Below are 19,551 nucleotides of genomic sequence, written 5' to 3'. Positions count from 1 at the left end.
TTCTAACACATTGTTTGGCCCAAGCTTACTTGAAATACTGTGATAAGCAACATAAAAGGAAGAGCTGACATAAAAAGAAAAAAGAGAAGTCCACATCTGGGACACAAATACCTTTGTTTCCTTATTAAGAAGGAAAATTGACACAAATAATTAAAAAAAAATGGATTCCAGAGAGAGGAAGAGAGAGAGAGAGAGAGAGAGAGAGAGAGAGTGAGAGAGAGAGAGATTGGTTGCCTCCTGCATGCATCCCAACCACGGATCGAACCCTTAACCTGGGTATGTGTCCTGACCGGGAATTGAACCTGCCACCTTTTGATGTACAGAATGATGCTCAACCAACTAAGCCACACTGGCCAGGCCAAGCCAAATAATTTTTAACCTTGTTTTCTGGTCCATTTCAGCAGCACCAAGACCCACCACTCACTAATCAAAGCCCAAATGGTACCATCTGTGTGGAAGCCAGGATTGCTTTTGTGTGCACATATTTTGAGATCCTTAGTATAAAAACGAGCAATAGCAATTTGATAGCAATTCAGAGAGGAAAAGGCATAAGGAAAGCCAGGAGAGGCCACCAAGCCCATTTTGATTTGGGACTGTCCTTGGTAAGGTGCCATGGCTACCACCAGAAAGAGAAGAGGCATCAACACTTTTACTTGGAATTTAGCAAATGCTCCAGTTACTTTGCCTGGGTTTCTGATAAAAATGCACAGAATTTCTGTTCATGTGATTGAAGGGAAAACTTATTCCATGTTGCTTACTCATTTACACTTCAGTCATCAAAATATTGATTTTTAAGAGTCATTTGAAGTCTAAAAATAAGCCAAACAGAAACTTAGCGAGTACTCTTAGTAAAGCTTAGATGAAGTCTGTTCCTCCATCCCCCAGCTTTGCTGGAAGAGCAGGGAAAAGGATTTGGGTCAGAGTAAAGAGGTAAACTTAAATAAAAAAGAAGTCATCATTATGTTGCACACCTGAAATTTAATATAATGCTATATGTCAATTATACTTCCATTTTTTAAAGAGGGTCAAAATAAATAAGTAAAAAATAAGGAGGTTATCAAACTTGTCAAAACTTGAAGTATGTCCTGGTGACAGTTGGAATTGCCTGGTATCTCTCTGGCAGATTGTTAAAGAAGGAGATGGGAGAAAAAAACAGAAAAGTCAAATCGGGTGATTCATCCTAAGTGAATAGATCGGGTTAAGGAATTAGACCAGTGACAGGGCTGAAACAATTAAATGATGAACTTAAATTGCAGAAATGTTCATAGAAACTAGACTTGAGGTGTGCACAGGTGTGACAACAGAGGCCTGTGCACATAGGCCTCGCCTGCCTTCAGGGAAGTGTCCCTCCGTTCTGGTTTGATGAAATGCAGCAATACCGGAAGGGAGTGCTCTGAGGCGATGAACCCTTCCAAAGTGAGACTGAGCTCTACAAGCCATTCATTTTCCCAGGAAAACAGCCAGTTCTTTACTGGACTATTTTGCAATAAGATGAAAAAGCATTTGACTAAAAGCATTTGACTATCAGGAAAGGAAGAAAAAGAAAGAAAACAACATAGCAGGTGTTGCAAGCTCCAATGCCTTTGGGGCCACCCAGGTAACATAAATGTGTGCGGTGTCAGGTGAAGAGTGTGGGAGTGGTGGGGTTTGTGGTGAACCAAGAATGTATGCCCCATCTAAAAACATTCAGGTTCAAAGTTTTTAAAAAAACACCCAAAACACGATGTCTGGCCAAACAAAACACATCTGCGAGTTGATTACAATAGGAGGACCTTTTATTTGTGGCTTCTGCCAGGGAGAAAGGGTTTAGAAGGTAGGTCAGTACCAGCTAGCCATGCTTCTTTTGAAAGTGGAATGTATCTCATTATCTCCACCTCCAGGTCTCCTCAAGTTCAAGAAACACTGCTGCTCCCTGGGTCCCCCTTCTCTTTTTCTCCCACTCCCTAACTTCCTTGTCCCCTGGGAAAGCCCCAGTTCTGTATTTCCTTAAAACATAGGCTGGGTAACAGATTACAAAGCAGCTAGAAGGACCCAGAGCCTCTTTGCTGGGCCTGGCAGATAAACAGTTGCTGCAAACTCAACTGTAAAATCCAGCCAGGGCAACTCATCCTCACTTTTTATAAAATACCAGCATTGGCATTAAAGGTCATATTTAAGAAATCAGCCATTTCTTTCTTTTTTTAAAATTTTCCACCCGAGGATATTTTTCCACTGATTTTTAGAGAGAGTGAAAGAGAGAGGGAAAGACAGAGAGAAATGTCGATGTGAAAGAAACACATCAATTAGTTGCCTCCTGCACATGCCCCACGAGAGCTCGGGCTGGGAAGGAGCCTGCAATCAAGGCACATGCCCTTGACTGGAATCAAACCCGGGACCCTTTGGTCTGCAGGCCAATGCTCTATCCACCGAGAAAAATTGGCTAGGGCGCATAGCTACTTCTTCAAGCAGAAGTCCAGGGACCTTCACACTGTCAAAAGGGGAGATTCCAGTATTTTCAACATGTTTCAACACTACTGATTTAGTCCAATTCTCTCACTTTACAATTATGTTAATTAAGGGAGGGCTTAGACCAGATACCCAAGTTTTTATTTCTTATCCACAGTCATTCCTCCCCCATGAATGCTCTCAATTAGTTTGAAGTCTATGTACACTGTCAGGATCATGGAAAGATCTGGCTAAAAAGCTGAATTTCCATAAATCTTAAGGTAAATCAGATAGAAGCATGTGTGCTCTGAGAGGACAGGTTGAAGGGAGGCAGGCGGTAGCTTATCTCTGTCTACACTCTCCGATTCTGTGAAATCACCATTCAGGGTCCTTGCAAGGCTGCCTCTAAATTTAATCAGCTGTTCTCTATAGAAAAAAAAAAGAGTGGCAGACAGAAGGTCCATATCAGGGTATCATTTCCAGTTCTGGAACCTTCTCTGGAATGTCCCACAGGACACCCATCCCAACTTCTAATGGCCTCACCTTTGTGGTCACCAGGCTTACTACAGTCTTGAACCTGGGTACTTCCCCTGATGGCCCCTGTGACAACAACGTGTGGATCACCGCTTTGGTCCGAAGGGCGCCCTGTGGAATGAAACAGAAGAGAAACTTCTCAACATTATGCTCCCACACCTAGATGAAATACCAAACTGGGTGATACAACTTGGCTAGGGAAACCCACATTTGTCCTATGGTTTGAGGCTCTATGATGAATCTCAACAGATTCGGTGCTTATTTTTAAGATTTAACACAGCGTGGTAGTTGGAAAGGGCATAATGGAAGGGAACAAGAGAATTAATCATGTCCTGGCTGGGCTCCCTCCTAGCTTGGTGATGTTGAGTAATTCCGGAACCTCTCTGTCTCACTGACCACATTAGTCAAACAGGGAGCTGCGTGGCACACAGAGGTCATGAGTGCACCAGGCCAGGGCTCCTGGTTTGACAACTGTATGGCTGTCCTATTGCCTTTTCTGTTGCCACCATGAGGGGACCAGGGAAGTAAATATAGGAACAAGGTCTCCTCCTCTCCACACCTATGCCTCTCAGGCATGCCTTTACCTTGCTTCTCACTTGCAGCCCTGCTCACAGATGAGTGTGGGTTGACAACCAGTTATGCTGTCACAGAAAAGACAGGCCACACACTATTCTCAGTTGAGGAATATCACAATTGCAGCCTTTCATCCTCTAGTCAGCTGAGTTCACAGTGATGAACACCTAAATGTTTCTCTACCAAAACAGCTGATGGCTTGAGTAGAAAAATACCAAAGGGTTTATCCCAGCTATTCTTCTATTCTCCAGGACCTTCAGACTGCCTTGGGTATCTGAAGAGGGTGCTTTGCAACGGGGTCCCTTGTCTTTAGAAGAAACCATACTGGCAGCAGGGCCCCTCCTTCCCACATAGGAGGTATTCTTCAGGCTCTGCCCCGAGGCAGTCAATTCTTAATCTGTCCCATCTCCTTTCTCCCTGATCTGAGATCTAGAGCTTGCTCTCTCTCCTCCTGTGCCTTCCTTATTCCTTTGGCTATGTCTAATTCTGCCTGTTTTACTTCTAGAAATACCATATTAGAATATATGGGATCTCCAAACTTTCTCCTTTTTTATTTCCTCTAAAGATATATTTTTCATCCTGTCCCTCGCCCTCCTTCTGGGTGACTCTCCTACCTCAGGCATCACCTTTCCACACCCAACCTGGTGACATGGTATCTTTCCATTTGTTTAAGACCAGACTCCTTTTTTTTTTATGGTTACACATCTGCCTTCTTTTTGTGAGCAGCAGGCAGGACACTTCCAGCAATAGTACAAAAATTACTTTACAGGGATTCCATGAAGCTGGCAGGAACTCTTGGGAGCTCATAGGTAGATGCTAACCCGAATCAGCAGGCAGAGGACCCCACAACCATGAAGAGCGAAGCCACCAAGGAGATGAGGAGCTCTTTGCAGATGTCCCAAGTGTACTAGTACTTGGTGGAGGTGACCTCATAAACGAAGAACCAGGTGGTGAAGAACATGCCAATGGCCAACAGTACCATGGTCAGATGGGGGAAGGCAGCTGGGTTCATTGGGCTGGTGTATCTGCTCATGGCCTCCAGCTCCATTTTGCCAAGCACAGAGTAATCTGCTGCTCTGCCCCAGACTACTCTTTTTTTGTTTTTTAAATATGCTTTTATTGATTTCAAAGAGGAAGGGAGAGGGAGACAGAGATAGAAATATCAGTGATGAGAGAGAATCATTGATCGGCTGCCTCCTGCATGCCCCACACTGGTGATGGAGTCCACAACCCAGGCATGTGCCCTGCATGGGAATTGAACCATGACCTTCAACCACTGAGCCACGCCGGCCAGGCCCCCAGACTCTTAACAAGACATGGTCCCTACCCTCATGGAACTTCCATTCAAATGCATAAAATAAAACTAAAAAGAGATAACAGATGTGAAAGCACCCTGAAACTTTTAAGGTGGTAAACTGGGTAAACTAGTGTTCCCTCAAAATTCTTTTTTACCTGGAACCTCAGAAAGTTACCTTAGTTGGAAATGGGGTCTTTGCAGATGTTAGTTTAAGATGAGGTCATACTACTGGATTAAGGTGGATCTTAAATCCAGATTAGTGTCCTTATAAGAAGTCCATGTGGCCCTGGCTGGTTTGGCTCAGTGGCTAGAGCGTTGGTTCAAGGACTGAAGGGTCCCAGGTTCAATTCCGGACAAGGGCACATACCTCAGTTGCAGGAGACAACCAATTGATGTGTCTCTCTCACACAGATGTTTCTCTCTCCCTGTCTCTCCCCCTCCCTTTCACTCACTCTAAAAATCAATGGGAAAATATCCATTGAGGATTAGCTACAATAACAACAAAGAAGTCCATGTGAAGACACAGAGGGACACAGGGAAAATGCATGAGACAAAGGAAGCTGAGAGTGGAGTGATGGGCCTACAAGCCGAGGCATGCCAAAGATTGTAGGGGACCCCAGAAGCTAGGAGAGAGGCATGGAAAGAATTCTCTCAGAGTCTCCAGCAGAAACCCACCTGCTGACACCTTGATTTTGGAATTCTAGCCTCTTAAACTGTGAGAGAATACATTTCTGTTGTTTGAAACTAGAGAGTTTGGGGAAATTTGTTAATGCAGCCATAGAGAACTAATATGAGGAGAGGAAGCTGACAGATATTAAGGACTGAAATAGAAAAGAAGAAAAAGATCAGGTATGTGCATTCAGCTTGATTTGGTAGAGGGGGTGGAGGGAGGGGGAGAAGAATTAGGACCAGGAGCTAGGGAAATAGCCATTATTATTATTATTATTATTTAGAATTTTTAAAAATATATATTTTATTGATTTTTTACTGAGAGGAAGGGAGAGGGACAGAGAGTTAGAAACATTGATGAGAGAGAAACATCGATCAGCTGCCTCCTGCACACTCCCTATTGGGTATGTGCCCACAACCACGGTGCATGCCCTTGACCGGAATCGAACCTGGAACCCTTCAGTCCGCAGGCCGATGCTCTATCCACTGAGCCAAACTGGCCAGGGCAATAGCCATTATTTTTATTAACAAACACATATGTATGGATTATTAGGCCCCATGCTTTTTCCTAAGTCCTTTACAAAAATTAACTTGTCCAATCCTCATAGTAACTCTAAAAGGTAGAGACCACTATTATTCCCATTTCAGAGCTGAGGAAGCAGAGGCACAGGGAGGTTCGATGACTTGCCCAGGAGTTCACACAGCTAGAGAGTGGCAGTGCTAGGGTTCAAACTCAAGCCCTAAAATCTAAAGTCCTAAATACCACATGGTGCAGCCCCACTTATTCAAACATTTAAAAATCATTAACTCCTACTCTCTTATTTTTTCCTTTATAAATCCAAGTAAAAAAATCAGACTTTCTTTCACTTGCCTGGGCTGCTGCAGGAGGAGGCCCTGCCTGGCCTGGCCTGGCATGCGCTGACCCACCGGAGGACAGGCCCAGCACTGTTGGCCGCAGGGACCCTGTCTGAGTAGATTTCCTGGTTAGAGATCTAGGCTGGGTAAGCTTTCCTGCCCTCATAATGGAGCTGGCAAAGGGTGCCCACTGTACCTGGCAGAGAAGGCGCATACAGATGAGGCACAAAGGCCCAGCCTTACCCTCCGAACTGCTGCTGGTGGATTGCACAAGGAGCCAGTGTGGTTTCTGGCTGGAGTGACAGCTGGTCAGCAGCCATCTTATCAGAACATAAAGAGGCCAACTTGTGGGAGGTCCAACTGGCAAAAGCAGCATTGCAAAAGCAAAATTTTTCTTAAAGAACAGAATCTCATTGACATATTGGCCCCCTCAGCTGCATTATAAATCCTGGCTTCCACACGAAACAAATCTAGTAATTTCAGGCCTATGAGAGCATTTTTCCACTTTGATTCTCCATTACTTAACTCCAGTAGTTATCCCAACCAAACTTTGAGTTCAAAGACAGTCCTGCCCAGTAATTGCTTTCTCGAACGTGGAAGCTAAGAGGAAGGTTTACCCTTATCCTAGAAATCAGCTTCTTGCCTGACCTGGAACATCTCCATCTGGGGGAATCCCCTTCCCTTCATGCATCTAGGGACTGCTGCTCTCTTCTGGCTCCCATCAGTTTAAGGTGGGATTTGTTTCTTATAATTTATGCCCTGCCTGCTTCTAAAACGGATGGGGGAAGCTTCATAGACCATTGCTCCCTGCGGCTGTGTTAGTTGGCCCTGGCTGAGTCCTCTTTCAAGGCCCAGGCAGGTGTGTTGGTCCTGGTTCCATTTGAGACTCCTTCCACCCCCTCCACCTTTTTAAAGACTTTACTTTTTTTAGAGCTGTTTTAGGTTCACAACAGAAACTTCAGGGAAGGTGCAGAGGTCTTCCATATACCCTCTGTCCCCACATATGCATAACCTCCATCCACCATTATCAACATCCCCCACCGGAGCGGTACATCGGTTACAAATGATGAACTTACACTGACACGTCACAATTACCCAAAGTCCATAACTTACACGAGGGTTAACTCTTGGTGTTGTACATTCTATGGGTCAGCACAAATGCACAAGGGCATGTATCCATCATGATGTATCATACAGAGTAGTTTCACTACCCGAAGTCCTCTGTGCTCCACCTATTCATCTTTCCCTCCCTTCTAATCCCTGACAACCACTGGCCCTTTTACTATCTCCATAGTTTTGCCTTTTCCAGAATGTCATATAGTTGGAATCACTCAGTCTGTAGCCTTTTCAGATTGGCTGCTTTCACTTAGTAATATGCATGTTAAGGCTCCTTTGGGTCTTTTCATGGCTTGATAGTTCATTTCTTTTTAGCACCGAATAAAATTCCATTGTCTGGATCTATCACAATTTATTGATCCATTAACCTACACAAGGACATCTTGATTGCTTCCAAATTTGGGCAATTATAAAGCTGCCTTAAAGGTCTGTGTGCAGGTTTTTGTATGGGTAAATACCACGAAGGGCAATTACTGGATCATATGATAAGAGCACGTTTAGTTTTCTAAGAAACTACACACTGTCTCCCAAAGTGGCTCGCCGTACCATTTTGCTTTCCCACCAGCAGTGGATGAGAGTTCCTCTTGCTTCACATCTTCACTAGCATTTGCTTTGTCAGTGTCCCCGATGTGGGCCATTCTAATAGGGGTCATATGGTATCTTGTGGTTTTAATTTGCATTACCCTGATAACAGATAATTGGAAAAAAAATCAATCTTTATGTTGTTTTTATGACTACCCCAAAACCATCTAGCAGAGTGTTCTGCACAGACAGGATGTTCAGAAAATGTTTCAGGGGAAGGACAGCTGACCAGGGGTTGGGCAGTCTGGACTGCAGGGAGCTCAGATCCCTAGCCTAGTTCTCAAGGATACTATGGTAATTATAGGAATAAGGTGAGTGAAAGTGCTTTGAATAAAGTGTAAATTGCTCATACAGCTCTGGTTTCTTAAAAACCAAAGTTATCTCATTTTCTATAAGTTTTTCTGAAAAAGATAAAGATGTGAATGTCTATAGCAGCTTTATTCATAATCACCAAGGACTGGGAACAAATGTCCTTTAACTGGTATATGGACAAAACTGTGGTACCGCCATTCACTGGAATTCTGCTCAGCAATGAAAAAGAATAAACTGATAAACGCAACAACACTGATGAATCTCAAAAGCAATGTTAAGTGAAAGAAGCCAGATGGAAAAGTCTGCATACTCTATGACTCCATTTATATGACATTTTGGGAAAGGCAAAACTATAGGAGCAGAAAACTCATTAGTGGTCACCAGGAGGTGAGGGTGGGGGGAAGAGGGATGAATGACAAAAAAGGGCATGAGGACTTTTCTTGTTCTTGATTGTGGAGGGGGGTTACCTGACTATATGTGTTCATCCAATTTTATCAAACTGTCTGAGTTTCTTCTCCTCAAACTGGAGAGACGCTAGAAAGCAGGATCCAATTGCTTCCAACCCACCGGGGAGAGTCTGTGGGGAGACCTTGCTGTGGACGAGGGACCCTTCACAGCCATGTGCATCACTGACCATAGCCGGTTTTGACACTAAGCACTTGGCTCAAAGTCTGTGAAATTAGCAGGATCTGGTTGCTTAGACATCTCAACCGTCACAACTTTATTGAGGAGAATGGCTACCAGCTGTCACCTCTGCCTCCGCCTCTGTGCTCGGCGATTCAGACGTCATGGCCACAGCAAATCAAGCCGTGATCCTGCTATGGCTCCTCGTGTTGGGGTTTGAACTCCCAGCCAAAGGGCTGTCGCTCAGCTCTTATGCTGCCAATCACCCGTCACTGTGGGTTAAACGTGATAGGCACACCGAGATCTTCCAACTCTTCAGACATCTGAGAGGCGACTCGCTTTCCACACGAGCAGGCAGAAAATCTGGGTGATGTTTAGCTCCTGGATTTTAGAAGTTCTGACTTCGTGGAAGGGGTGAGGAGGGGACTTGCTCTTCTACAGGACAAGTTGCAGAAGGGCCTCTAACAAGTGAGTGGGAAATGTGACGTCAGCAGCGTACCACCTAAGTCTTAATAATTTTGTAGTCAATGAAAAACGTATCTGCACAAATGAATCAAGTTCTCAGCACAATGGAACACAGCACAGCTCTTTCCAAAGAACAAAAACAAAACTACCTGAAAACTTTCACATGCCATTATTGCATTTGAATTTTTCCCTGTCAAATAAGCATAAATTAAGATTTGGAAACTTCTTTTTTATGAAGATTTTATTGCACCTGCATTTGAGACTTGGCAGGTACATTTTTTTTCCCTCTGAAAATGAGAGAAATAGTTTCATCTTTTTGAAGTTATAACATTATTATGCTCATCCTACAAGATTGACTTCTTTTTTCCCAGTGAAGTACATATTTAGAAAGGGAATGCAGAAAAGGAACTAGCCTTTAGTTAATATCTGCCCGGTGTGGGTACTGTACAGGAAGCTTTGCATATCTCTTCTGCTATCATCTTCAAAATTAGTCCTGAGAATTAGGCCTTAATGAGTCCCATTTTATAGTTGAGAAAACAGGCTTAGAGGTAATTTTCCCTAAACCAGACAAATGGTGGCATAGCCAGGATTTAAAGTCAATTGTTTTGACTGCAAAGTCCATGCTTGGGATGATACGTAAAACTCTTCCCAATGCTTTGGCTGTCCGTGTGCCCTATTCCAGAGGGAAGCCAACAAAAGGGCATGGTTGACTGAAAAAGCATTGGGTGAAGACTCAGAGGAAGACTCTGATAACAATTCCTAAACTCACACAACCCATAAGGGGAAACAAGTTATTTAGACTTCTGTTTCATCTGTTAAAGCAGAAAACAAAATCTGTCTACACACAGGAGACTTTTAAGGTGTGGGGGGAAGGGGAATTTGATCATCTTGCCAGGGCACAGTTAATTTTTTCTGTAAATGTTTCTTTATTATGTGGATAAATAACTAATAAAGGTCATAAAATGTGCACATTTTATGAGTTTATATTTTAAAAAACTTGAAAAGTAGAGGCCACTTGGGTATGTTGTTGACCATAATAATGCTGCCCCACTCAATGTTGAGGTGGTAAAGGTGCCATTTCGCACACCACCTCTTTGTAGCCAGGTCTGGAGCGCCACATGAGGAGAAATTTATTCCGAATTGAAGAGTCTCTGGAATTTGAATCTAAGTCCTGGGGGTGCCAGCGCCTTACGCACATTTCCATGCCACATCAGTATGACAGGCATCCGCAGACCTCAAGTCCACGATGGCTTTTCAGCTTCCTCTCTGTGCACCAGATAAATAGTACCCTGCCCTCCGGGGGTTTCCTTCTAACGGGCAATAATTTGATTTCACAGCAAAAGACACTCCTCTGCCTTCCAAGTCACTTCATGGCAAGAATTCTAGTGTGTGCGTCCCACCGAGGTTGGGCAGAGTCCATTTCTTGACAGAACCTTGCAGCCACAGGCCAGGCCTTTGCTCAGCTATAAGCCACTTCCTCTAAGCCATGCTTGGGGTTTCCCTGTAGGTGCTGATCCCATTCACAGACAAGGCATGTTTTCCTGAAGTACTTGTTCCAAGTTCCAAACATTTTCCTCCTCCAGTCAGCCACAGCTCTTTAGAGTTAGAGAAATCCAGGCAGTGTGTGAGTAGATGAGCAGGACCCCTTGCATAAGCTGAAGGAAACCCTGTTTTTTGTTAAAAGTTTAGGAGACAGTGGAGCTAGTTTGCAGTTTACAACTCGTCCCAAGCCCAGGGCACCAGATAATTCATTTCCCTGGCTGTGTCTTCCTTCTTGCGTGGATATGGCCTACCACGCCAGCAAAGGGCAGGCAGGTGGCTTCTGCCTGATGACCAGGAAAAGTTTGGAACCCGTCTTCTCTCGCATTTTGAGAAATTAAGATTCTGCATGAAATGATGAGGAATCTTTCTAAGACAGAGAAATGAAATGAGTGGAGAAACAGTGAGATAGAGGCAGAATGACAAATGGAGACTCAGAAAGAAGTGATAGAGGGCATGACAGAGGGCATGCTTGTTTTTCTTCTGTTTGTTCACTGTGGACCTTTTCCCTCATGGTACATTCCCTTGACCTCCCTCTACTGTTTGGTTTGTGAGCAACGATCTGCTGATGCACAGCTTCGTCAGAATGAAAAGTATCCACCATGATCATGGAGAAGCATGGGTCACTTCACTGCATATCCTCAGCTATATTTTATAATGATTTTGGCTCTTCGTTTTGCACTGGCATTGTAGAGAACATCTTCCAATGAGTGTTGACATAATCTAGAGTGTCGGATTTATACAAACAGTACCCCTTTGAGGGAACGCATGTTTTATAGCCGTCTGTATTAGAGATGGAAAATTTAAAGCCTCCGATTAAGTCCCATTGTTCACCATGGTAGCCCCAGCATAAAGGAGGTGCTTAGCAAATAGTAGCTGAATAAGAAAATGAAAGAAATTAATTTTCTAATTTAAAATATAGTTGCTCTGCATACCTCGGGATATTCCTGGAAATGTAGTTCTGGGGAATTGCTGCAACCACCTAGCTAGTCATTGCCAAGCCCCCAACGTGCTAAAGGCACCGGCCTTTAGTTAGAAAAGGCTAGAAGGAGGCCTTGCACTGAAAGAGGTTGAAAAGCTCAGGCAGTTTCAAACACTAAAAACCTCATTCTCTCATCCTGCAGGCCCAGGTTTCTAGAAGAAGTTAAATAGCCTCTAAGTTGCCATCAGAAATTGTGCCCCAGGGTGCTGGAGCTTGTCTGGACCCCACGCTTGCTTTCTCCCTGGGAACCAGCATTTAAAGCAACTCCTATGGCTGGCGTCACATGAAGCGCCCCGCGGTTCCGGCTGCAGCCAGTTTAAAATGCCTGTTCACAGGCTCCTGGAAGGCGCCCTCAGCCTTGGCAGAGTTGTAGCTGACACTCTGAAAAGCACTCCCCACCCCCCCCGCCAAGGGCATCAGAAGGAGAATGGCCATGGTTTTCATAGCGCTATTGTTATCTTCTGAGAACATCTGTGTTGTTGAAAAGGCCAAGTTGGAGAGTAAGTAGAAGTTGATCAGAGGACAGAGAGGAAGAGAAAACAACAGTGTCCACAGCACTGAAGCAATCAATGAACATGTTCTGTAAACCAATGGGCTCTTCCTGCTCCTGGGGTGCTGGGGGTTGGGGGGGGTGGGGGAGGGAGGAAGAACGAAGGAAGAGCCTGCTCCTCCTTCCTCTGAGAAGACACTCTTTGAAATTCTGTTCCCAGCCCTAGGGCTCCGCTGTCACCTCCTCCAGGCATTTCCTCTGAGAGGGGCAGGCCCACCACTTTGCCCTCATTTAAAAAATGAATCTGGAACTAGAAAGGCAGTTTTAAAGCCAGGACTTTGGAAAAGTTAAAGAATGAGACATTGTAGCTCTTTTAAAAATTCCCCACAGGTTGTTTGTTTTGATAGTATTCACTGAGGAATGGGTGCATTTTTACCTGAATAAATCTAGTTATATCCACTTTCTGAAATTGAGTTCATTTTTAAAAGTAGATTAGTAATGGAATAATATATCCCTTAATTCTTACTTAAACTATTGTACACTAATATGTACAATCTTATTTTTCTGATTTAAAATGTATACTTTTAATTCTTTGGAGTTTAAAGGAAAACATTTTTCCTATGGCAAAAGCCTGTTATCACCATTAACCAACAATAAAAATACAACATGCCACTTCTCACCAAGATGCATCCAAAGTTGCTATCCCTCTGGGACCTCTCCCCTCCGCTCTGTGGCCGCCACCCTCATAAGGAGACTGACAAACTATAAACTATACTTTGGTTTGGGATCCTCAGCTCTCCCTCCCCAAGACCCCAGCTCTCATAAAGGCCCTCTGTTGCAGCGCAGTGCTATACACATAGGAAATGGATGTGCCTGTGCCTAGGGCATGTTTTCCCGCTTGCTTTCTCTCCCAGCATTTGACCACTGGCTGATGAACTGTTTGGGCCCACAGAGATCTCTAGACCACCGGCTCTTGTATTTGTAAGGCATCTGTTTATTTTGAAAATGTAAATGCGGCCTACCTCAAAGACTGACAGGCAAGAAGTGACCCACTGAGCAAGGGGAGAGGTTGCCAATCTGGAGCCCAGTCCCTTCCTCTATCACACCGAGATCACTGGCTGTCAGAACCACTTCAGCAAGCTCCAGGAATCTGAGCAAAGGGCCCACAGTTAACACAAGCAGCAGCGTGTGTCCCCCTCTCTCATTCTCTCTCTCTCTCTCTCTCTCTCTCTCTCTCTCTCTCTCTCTCTCTCACACACACACACACACACACACACACACGCCGCGCGCACACTGGCCAGGCAGATCACTTCTCACCTAATTTAAAGTGATAATGAGGTGGGTTACAAAAGAACTCTGAGTCTTTGAAATAGTGGCTCCTACACCAAGGGCTGCCTGGAGGAGGGCCCCATCACAGGGACACTGGCCGCTACAGTGGCAGCCGGGTCCTGGGGATGGATTCCCCAGAAAGCCCAAGAAGGTTAATGCCTGACTTTGATCTCTGTCAGGCATACCAGCAAGAATTAATTTACATTTCAGATGAAAAAGGTTGACAGCATGAAAAGGCATCTTGTTTCTGGTATGTGAATGTGCCGTAATAGGTCGGGAATTCTGAAAGGAAGTTCTGAGGAAGCTAAAGGGATAAGCCGTGCGGCTGCTTTTATTGGGAAGGAGATGAAAGGAAAACAAATTTCAATATGCTCTGTAGTAACATGTAGGCCAAATGCTTCCTAAATTTCAAGGGCTGCTTTTAAAAGTACATAACATATCTTAGCAACGCCATTAACAAAGACTATGTGCCAGAACTTGAAATACAAACAAGCGCATTCCACAGAATCAAAATTTCAAATAAAATGGTTTGTTGAAAAATAATAAATTTGAGAATAACCTTAGAACACACCAGAAAAAGGTGTACTATGACAACATCCCCAGCCACTTCCTGCAGGCTTCAAAAGTAAGAGAATCTGCCCGGCCAGTGTGGCTCAGTGGTTGAGTGTTGACCTATGAACCAGGAGGTCACGGTTCAATTCCTGGTCAGGGCACATGTCATGTTTGCAACTTGACCCCCAGTGTAGGGCATGCAGGAGACAGCTGATCAATGATTCTTATCATTGATGTTACTCTCTCTCCCATCCTCTTTGAAATCAATTATATATACATACTAGAGGCCTGGTGCACAAAATTTGTGCACTTGGGGGGTCCCTAAGCCCGGCCTGCACGCTCTCACAGTCTGGGAGCCCTTGGGGGATGTCCGACGGGGAGTGGGCCTAAGCCATTGGACATCTTTAGTGCTGCCACAGAGGTAGGAGAGGTTCCCACCACCACCACTGCTGCACTCACCAGCCATGAGCCTGGCTTCTGGCTGAGCAGTGCTCCCCTGTGGGAGCGCACTGACCACCTGTGTTGAGCATCTGCCCCCGGTGGTCAGTGTGCATCATAGCAACCAGTCATTCTGCAATTTGGTCAATTTGCATATCAGCCCTTTATTATATACTAGAGGCCCAATGCACAAAATTTGTGCACTGGCGGGGAAGTGAGGGACTCAAAGCCTGGCCTGAGCCCTCTTGCAGTCTGGGACCCCTTGAGAAATGTCTGCCTGCCGGTTTTCTTCTGACTACTTTTAAGATGTTCTCTGCCTTTTTTTTTTGTGTGTGTGTTTCCCTGTAACGCACCTAGGTATTAATTTTCTTTCTCCTCGCAGTCCTCACAGTCCAGGACCTGTCAGGGGATGTCTGCTTGCTCACAGTCTGGTACTCCTTGAGGGCTATCTGCCTGCCGGCTTAGGATCAGGCCTAAGCCAGCAGTTGGACATCCCTCTTGCAATCTGAGATCCCTCACTCTTTACCACCCACCTGCTCACTCCTTACTGCTCGGGTTGCTGTTCCCCTGCTGGCCTGGTCACTCCTAACTACCTCTCCCCACCGGCCTGGCCACCCCTCACTGCCCACCCTGCCAGCCTAATCACCCCCAAATGCCCTCTGGCCGGCCTGATTGCCCCTAACTGCCACCCCTGCCAGCCTGGTCACCCCCAACTGTCCCCTCCTGTAGGCCTGGTCCCCCGTGCAGCCTGCTGTTCAATAGTTTGGTCATCCCTCACTAACTCCTCTACGGGTCTTGTCACCCCTCGCAGCCTGCTGTTTGGTCGTTACTGTTACTGTGATAGCATCCCAGACGATAGCATATTCCTCTATTGTTAGTATAGATTAACTCCATTTCCTTTTTATAACCTTTAATTTTGTACTCAAATCTACTCAGGCTTCCTTACTGTAGGAGACAAAGATAGTTTTGCACCACTTCCTGGCAGGCATTTGAAACGGCCCCGGGCCCTGTTGCTCCACCCTCCTCAGGTTAGACATTCAGGCCAGATTGTGAAACCACACCCTTAAGCCAATCAGGGTATGGTGCAGTGACACGTCATGTTATTCCCATGACATCAGTTCAGAGCATTCCTAACACGCACTACTCCCTAAGCATTAACCCCTAGGGATAACATCTAGGCCTCAGTTGTGTTTCAGCTCCAGGCCCAGAAAAGCAGCAAAAACAGATAAGCGATTCCATGGCTGACATCAGGACCAGCTGCATTGCCCAGTGTGGCTCAGTGGTTGAGTGTCAACCCATGAACCAAGAGGTCACGGTTATATAAAATAAACAAAAGTCTCCGAGCCCAGGAGGTCGCGGTTCCACTCCCAATGAGGGCACTCGCCAGGTTGGGAGCTCGACCCCCAGGAGGGGGCGTGCAGGAGGCAGCCTATCCGTGATTCTCTCATCATTGATTTTTCTCTCTCTCCCTCTCCCTTCTGTTCTGAAATCAATAAAAACGTATTTTTAAAAAAGAAAAACAAGATCAGCTGCATTGACAAATGACCCTCTGCCCTGATACTGACCAATCAGTAGAGACCATGAACCTGAAACTGTTACCCTAATACACTTGATATTAATGAGGGAAAGGAAGCAAAGTGTATGGGACATGATGCCTGTTTGTTTCACCAGGAAGCTACAGCTTCACACCCCAGGGAATCGCAGCATTGTCCCTCCAAGGGGATTCATACTCCTCTTCCCCCTCTCGGGTACCTGATTGTTTGTGTGGAAGAGGGAAGCAGGGGGAGACAAGGACATGCCTGGTAAACTCAAAATGGAGCACGGAGAGGTGCTTGACTCTAGACCTGTTGGTCTAACTAGGAAAGAGATCATTGGACCCATCAGAAGCCCACAAAAACTTGGAACGTTAATTGGCTAGTTTTAAAAAGTTCCTGGTTAAAACCCCAGGAGAACAAAAAAGCTCTTTCTCTTGCTTGGGACCCACACTTGCCCTGTTGGTTCCTGTTCACTCCTGCCCAGGAACATGTGACCTGGGGCCTGAGACAGACTGTGTGGGCTCCCAAGGACTAGGAAGCAGAAACTGTGGGCATTGACCTTTGCCTTGGCCCTGCAGAAGCCATGGTTGGATTTTTTCCATAGTGGATGGAGAGAGATGGGATACACCTGAAAAGCTGTGAGTAGTCTATTGGGATTCTCCCTTGAGCCCGCCCACACTTTTCCTCACCCCTTGGCCCAGGAAGTTCTCCTTGTTTCTCTCTCCTAAGCTCCAAGAGGCCTTCTTTTATCTCTGTAACTTGTTTCCTGAGTGCATTTTCTCTATGGGTCACTTCTTCTACCTCAGTGACTTCCTAAATAAACTTGTTCTTATAGTTTGAGTCTTGGCTCTGAATTCTTTCTTAGCTGAGTACTGAGTACTGAGGTTGCTGAACCAAGGTCCAGTCTGACTCCACTGGCCTAACACCTGGTACCATTTTGACACCAACACAGGGAGCCCTCCAAATATGATCTTCAGAGAGGGAATATTTGATTTATGATCCTACATACTGGATTCAGTGGATCAACAATATATAAGCTCAAAGTTTATATATTAAAACATATGTTGGGCTTAGGGCCAAGCTGCAAGATCAGAAGTCAGCCCAGTATCCTTTCTTAAGGGGGACCGTGTGTGTGTGTGTGTGTGTGTGTGTGTGTGTGGTGGGAGGTGGGCAAGTAAGGAACAAATGCACTTTGAATTGTCTTTCTTAAATTGCAACTAGAATCACATCCCTCCTCCTAAGGCTTTGAAGTTGTAGAGCTTAGAAATCCCTGGGCAGTGGTCGGCAAACTCATTAGTCAACAGAGCCAAATATCAACAGTACGACGATTGAAATTTCTTTTGAGAGCCAAATTTTTTAAACTTAAACTATATAGGTAGGTACATTGTTATTAACTTAATTAGGGTACTCCTAAGCTGGCCTTTGCTAAAAACATCCTCAATCTGATTGAGGTACGTTCGCTGAGGTTGACCCCTTCCAACTCTCCCATCCACATTCGTCGTGTATACTTGTTTTGCCCAGGCCGAAAACCGACTTCTGCACATGGGCCACGAAGTTTCAATTGCACTGTACATGCACGCCCGAACATGGTATTTTGTGGAAGAGCCACACTCAAGGGGCCAAAGAGCTGCATGTGGCTCACGAGCTGCAGTTTGCTGACCGCTGTCCTAGGGGATGGTGTTAAAAGTTTACACACTTGAATTTAAATGACATCCTGTCCTCCCAAATATTTTGGTTTGGAATGAAGAAGTCCGGCTTCTACAGTGGCCTAAGAGAGTTCTGAGTATTCCTGGAGCCAGGTTCAGGGCAAGGACCCCCTCGAAACAGATGTGGGCTATTTGATATAAAGATTTGCTTCAGTCGTGGCATTATTTGAAACCCTACCCCTCTCTCTACGTCTGAGTCCACTGGACTGGCCACATTCTTATTCTGTCTCCCATGTCTTGAGCTCTGGGAGCTACTGGCGTGTTGGGGCCTGTTTTTTCCAGTTCCTCAATTAGGCTTGTACAGCTTCAAATGACAGAGGAAACCCAGCCCGGTAGCCACTGTGGCTACTGCCACTTGCAAAAGAGCAGAGTGACCTGGGAGCCAAGGAGGGGACTGATGAGCCAGGAACCAGAGCTCACAGCGCTCAGGTAGCCATGGCCACGCTGCCACCTCCTGCTCACCCTGTGGATCCAGAAGACCACTTTGGGCACATAACGGCCTGGGGGAAGAAAACTCTGTCTGCTGGGAGAGTTCCTGAGCTATTCCTGTCTGTGTGATGCCGAGACACAGGTCTGCCACAATCAGAGAATTCCAAGGTTGGAAGGCACCTTCCTGACCCCTTCAGCCATTGCTCTCATTTCACAGATGAGGGCCATGTGCCTCCAAGAGGGGAGGGATTTGTTCTGTTGGCGGGAATGCGGAGTTAACTCTATGCAAACTGCCTGAGTCCCAGTGCTGGCTCTGCCGCTGACCAGCTGTGTGATCCTGGACACGCTACTTCCCTTCTCTGCGCCTTGGTTGCCCCCTCTGCTGAAATAGAGTGAATCTAAGAGTACCTACTCAGAGCATCCTTAGGCAGGTGTGGCACACAGCAAACGCTCACAAGGGTTATTCTCATCATCGCCACACACGGGGTGTGTCAGACACAGCACTAAAAACCCTCCCTTGAATTCCTGACGCCTATGCCAATGCTCCTGAATTATTAACCTTGCAGCTTTCCTAAACTCATATGAACTTAATCACTGAATATTTCCAAGTGGATGCTATGAAAATGATGTTTTAATTACCTGCTTCAATATGAACAGCAGACTCACTCCTTCTGTTGCTTATTTTCTTAAATTTCCTCCGAGCATCATATCCTCTCCAGGCTAAAAATATAAAACCATGTGCTAGGAATGACATTAATTTAAGCACGTGCCAGAGAATTGATATAAGCTGTTTTCCTCCAATCTATTACCCCTCTCCTCCTCCCTCACTGAACAAAATCAGCAGAGATACGTGAGCAGGGATGGGGAAGGGGGGCCTCTCTGTACTCTCAGCTTGGCCTCTAAGATGCTTCTGAGGAGGAATTATTTTCATTCAGGCAAAGTTTCCAGAACATTCTGGATTCCATGTATGCATGACTAGGGACTCCTATCCCAGGTGAAGGGGTCCCTGTCTTTCCATCCCATGGAGGAAGCTGTCTTCAGGCTTTAGGGGTGGGAAACAGAACCATGTGACCTGCTCCATCTTTGTTATTGGAAGGGAG

General features: G+C 45.5%; 1 protein-coding gene and 1 pseudogene across 1 annotated transcript in view; both read right to left on the bottom strand.

Moving 5' to 3' along the window:
* MYO3B (myosin IIIB) overlaps positions 1-19,551 on the bottom strand; it is a 356,270-nt gene that overhangs the window by 108,004 nt on the left and 228,715 nt on the right. Inside the window, exons 28-29 of the mRNA XM_006766548.2 lie at positions 19,091-19,171; positions 2,968-3,069 (exon numbers count right to left, since the gene is read on the bottom strand). Of these exons, the coding sequence (XP_006766611.1) occupies positions 2,968-3,069; positions 19,091-19,171 (183 nt within the window). The remainder of the gene's footprint in view (positions 1-2,967; positions 3,070-19,090; positions 19,172-19,551) is intronic.
* On the bottom strand, positions 4,335-4,579 carry LOC102755105 (annotated as a pseudogene).

This window comes from Myotis davidii, unplaced genomic scaffold (assembly GCF_000327345.1).
Source record: "Myotis davidii unplaced genomic scaffold, ASM32734v1 scaffold59, whole genome shotgun sequence".
Classification (NCBI taxonomy): domain Eukaryota; kingdom Metazoa; phylum Chordata; class Mammalia; order Chiroptera; family Vespertilionidae; genus Myotis; species Myotis davidii.
The sequence above is the reverse complement of the archived record's forward strand: the minus strand, read 5'-3'. Positions and strand labels throughout refer to the sequence as shown.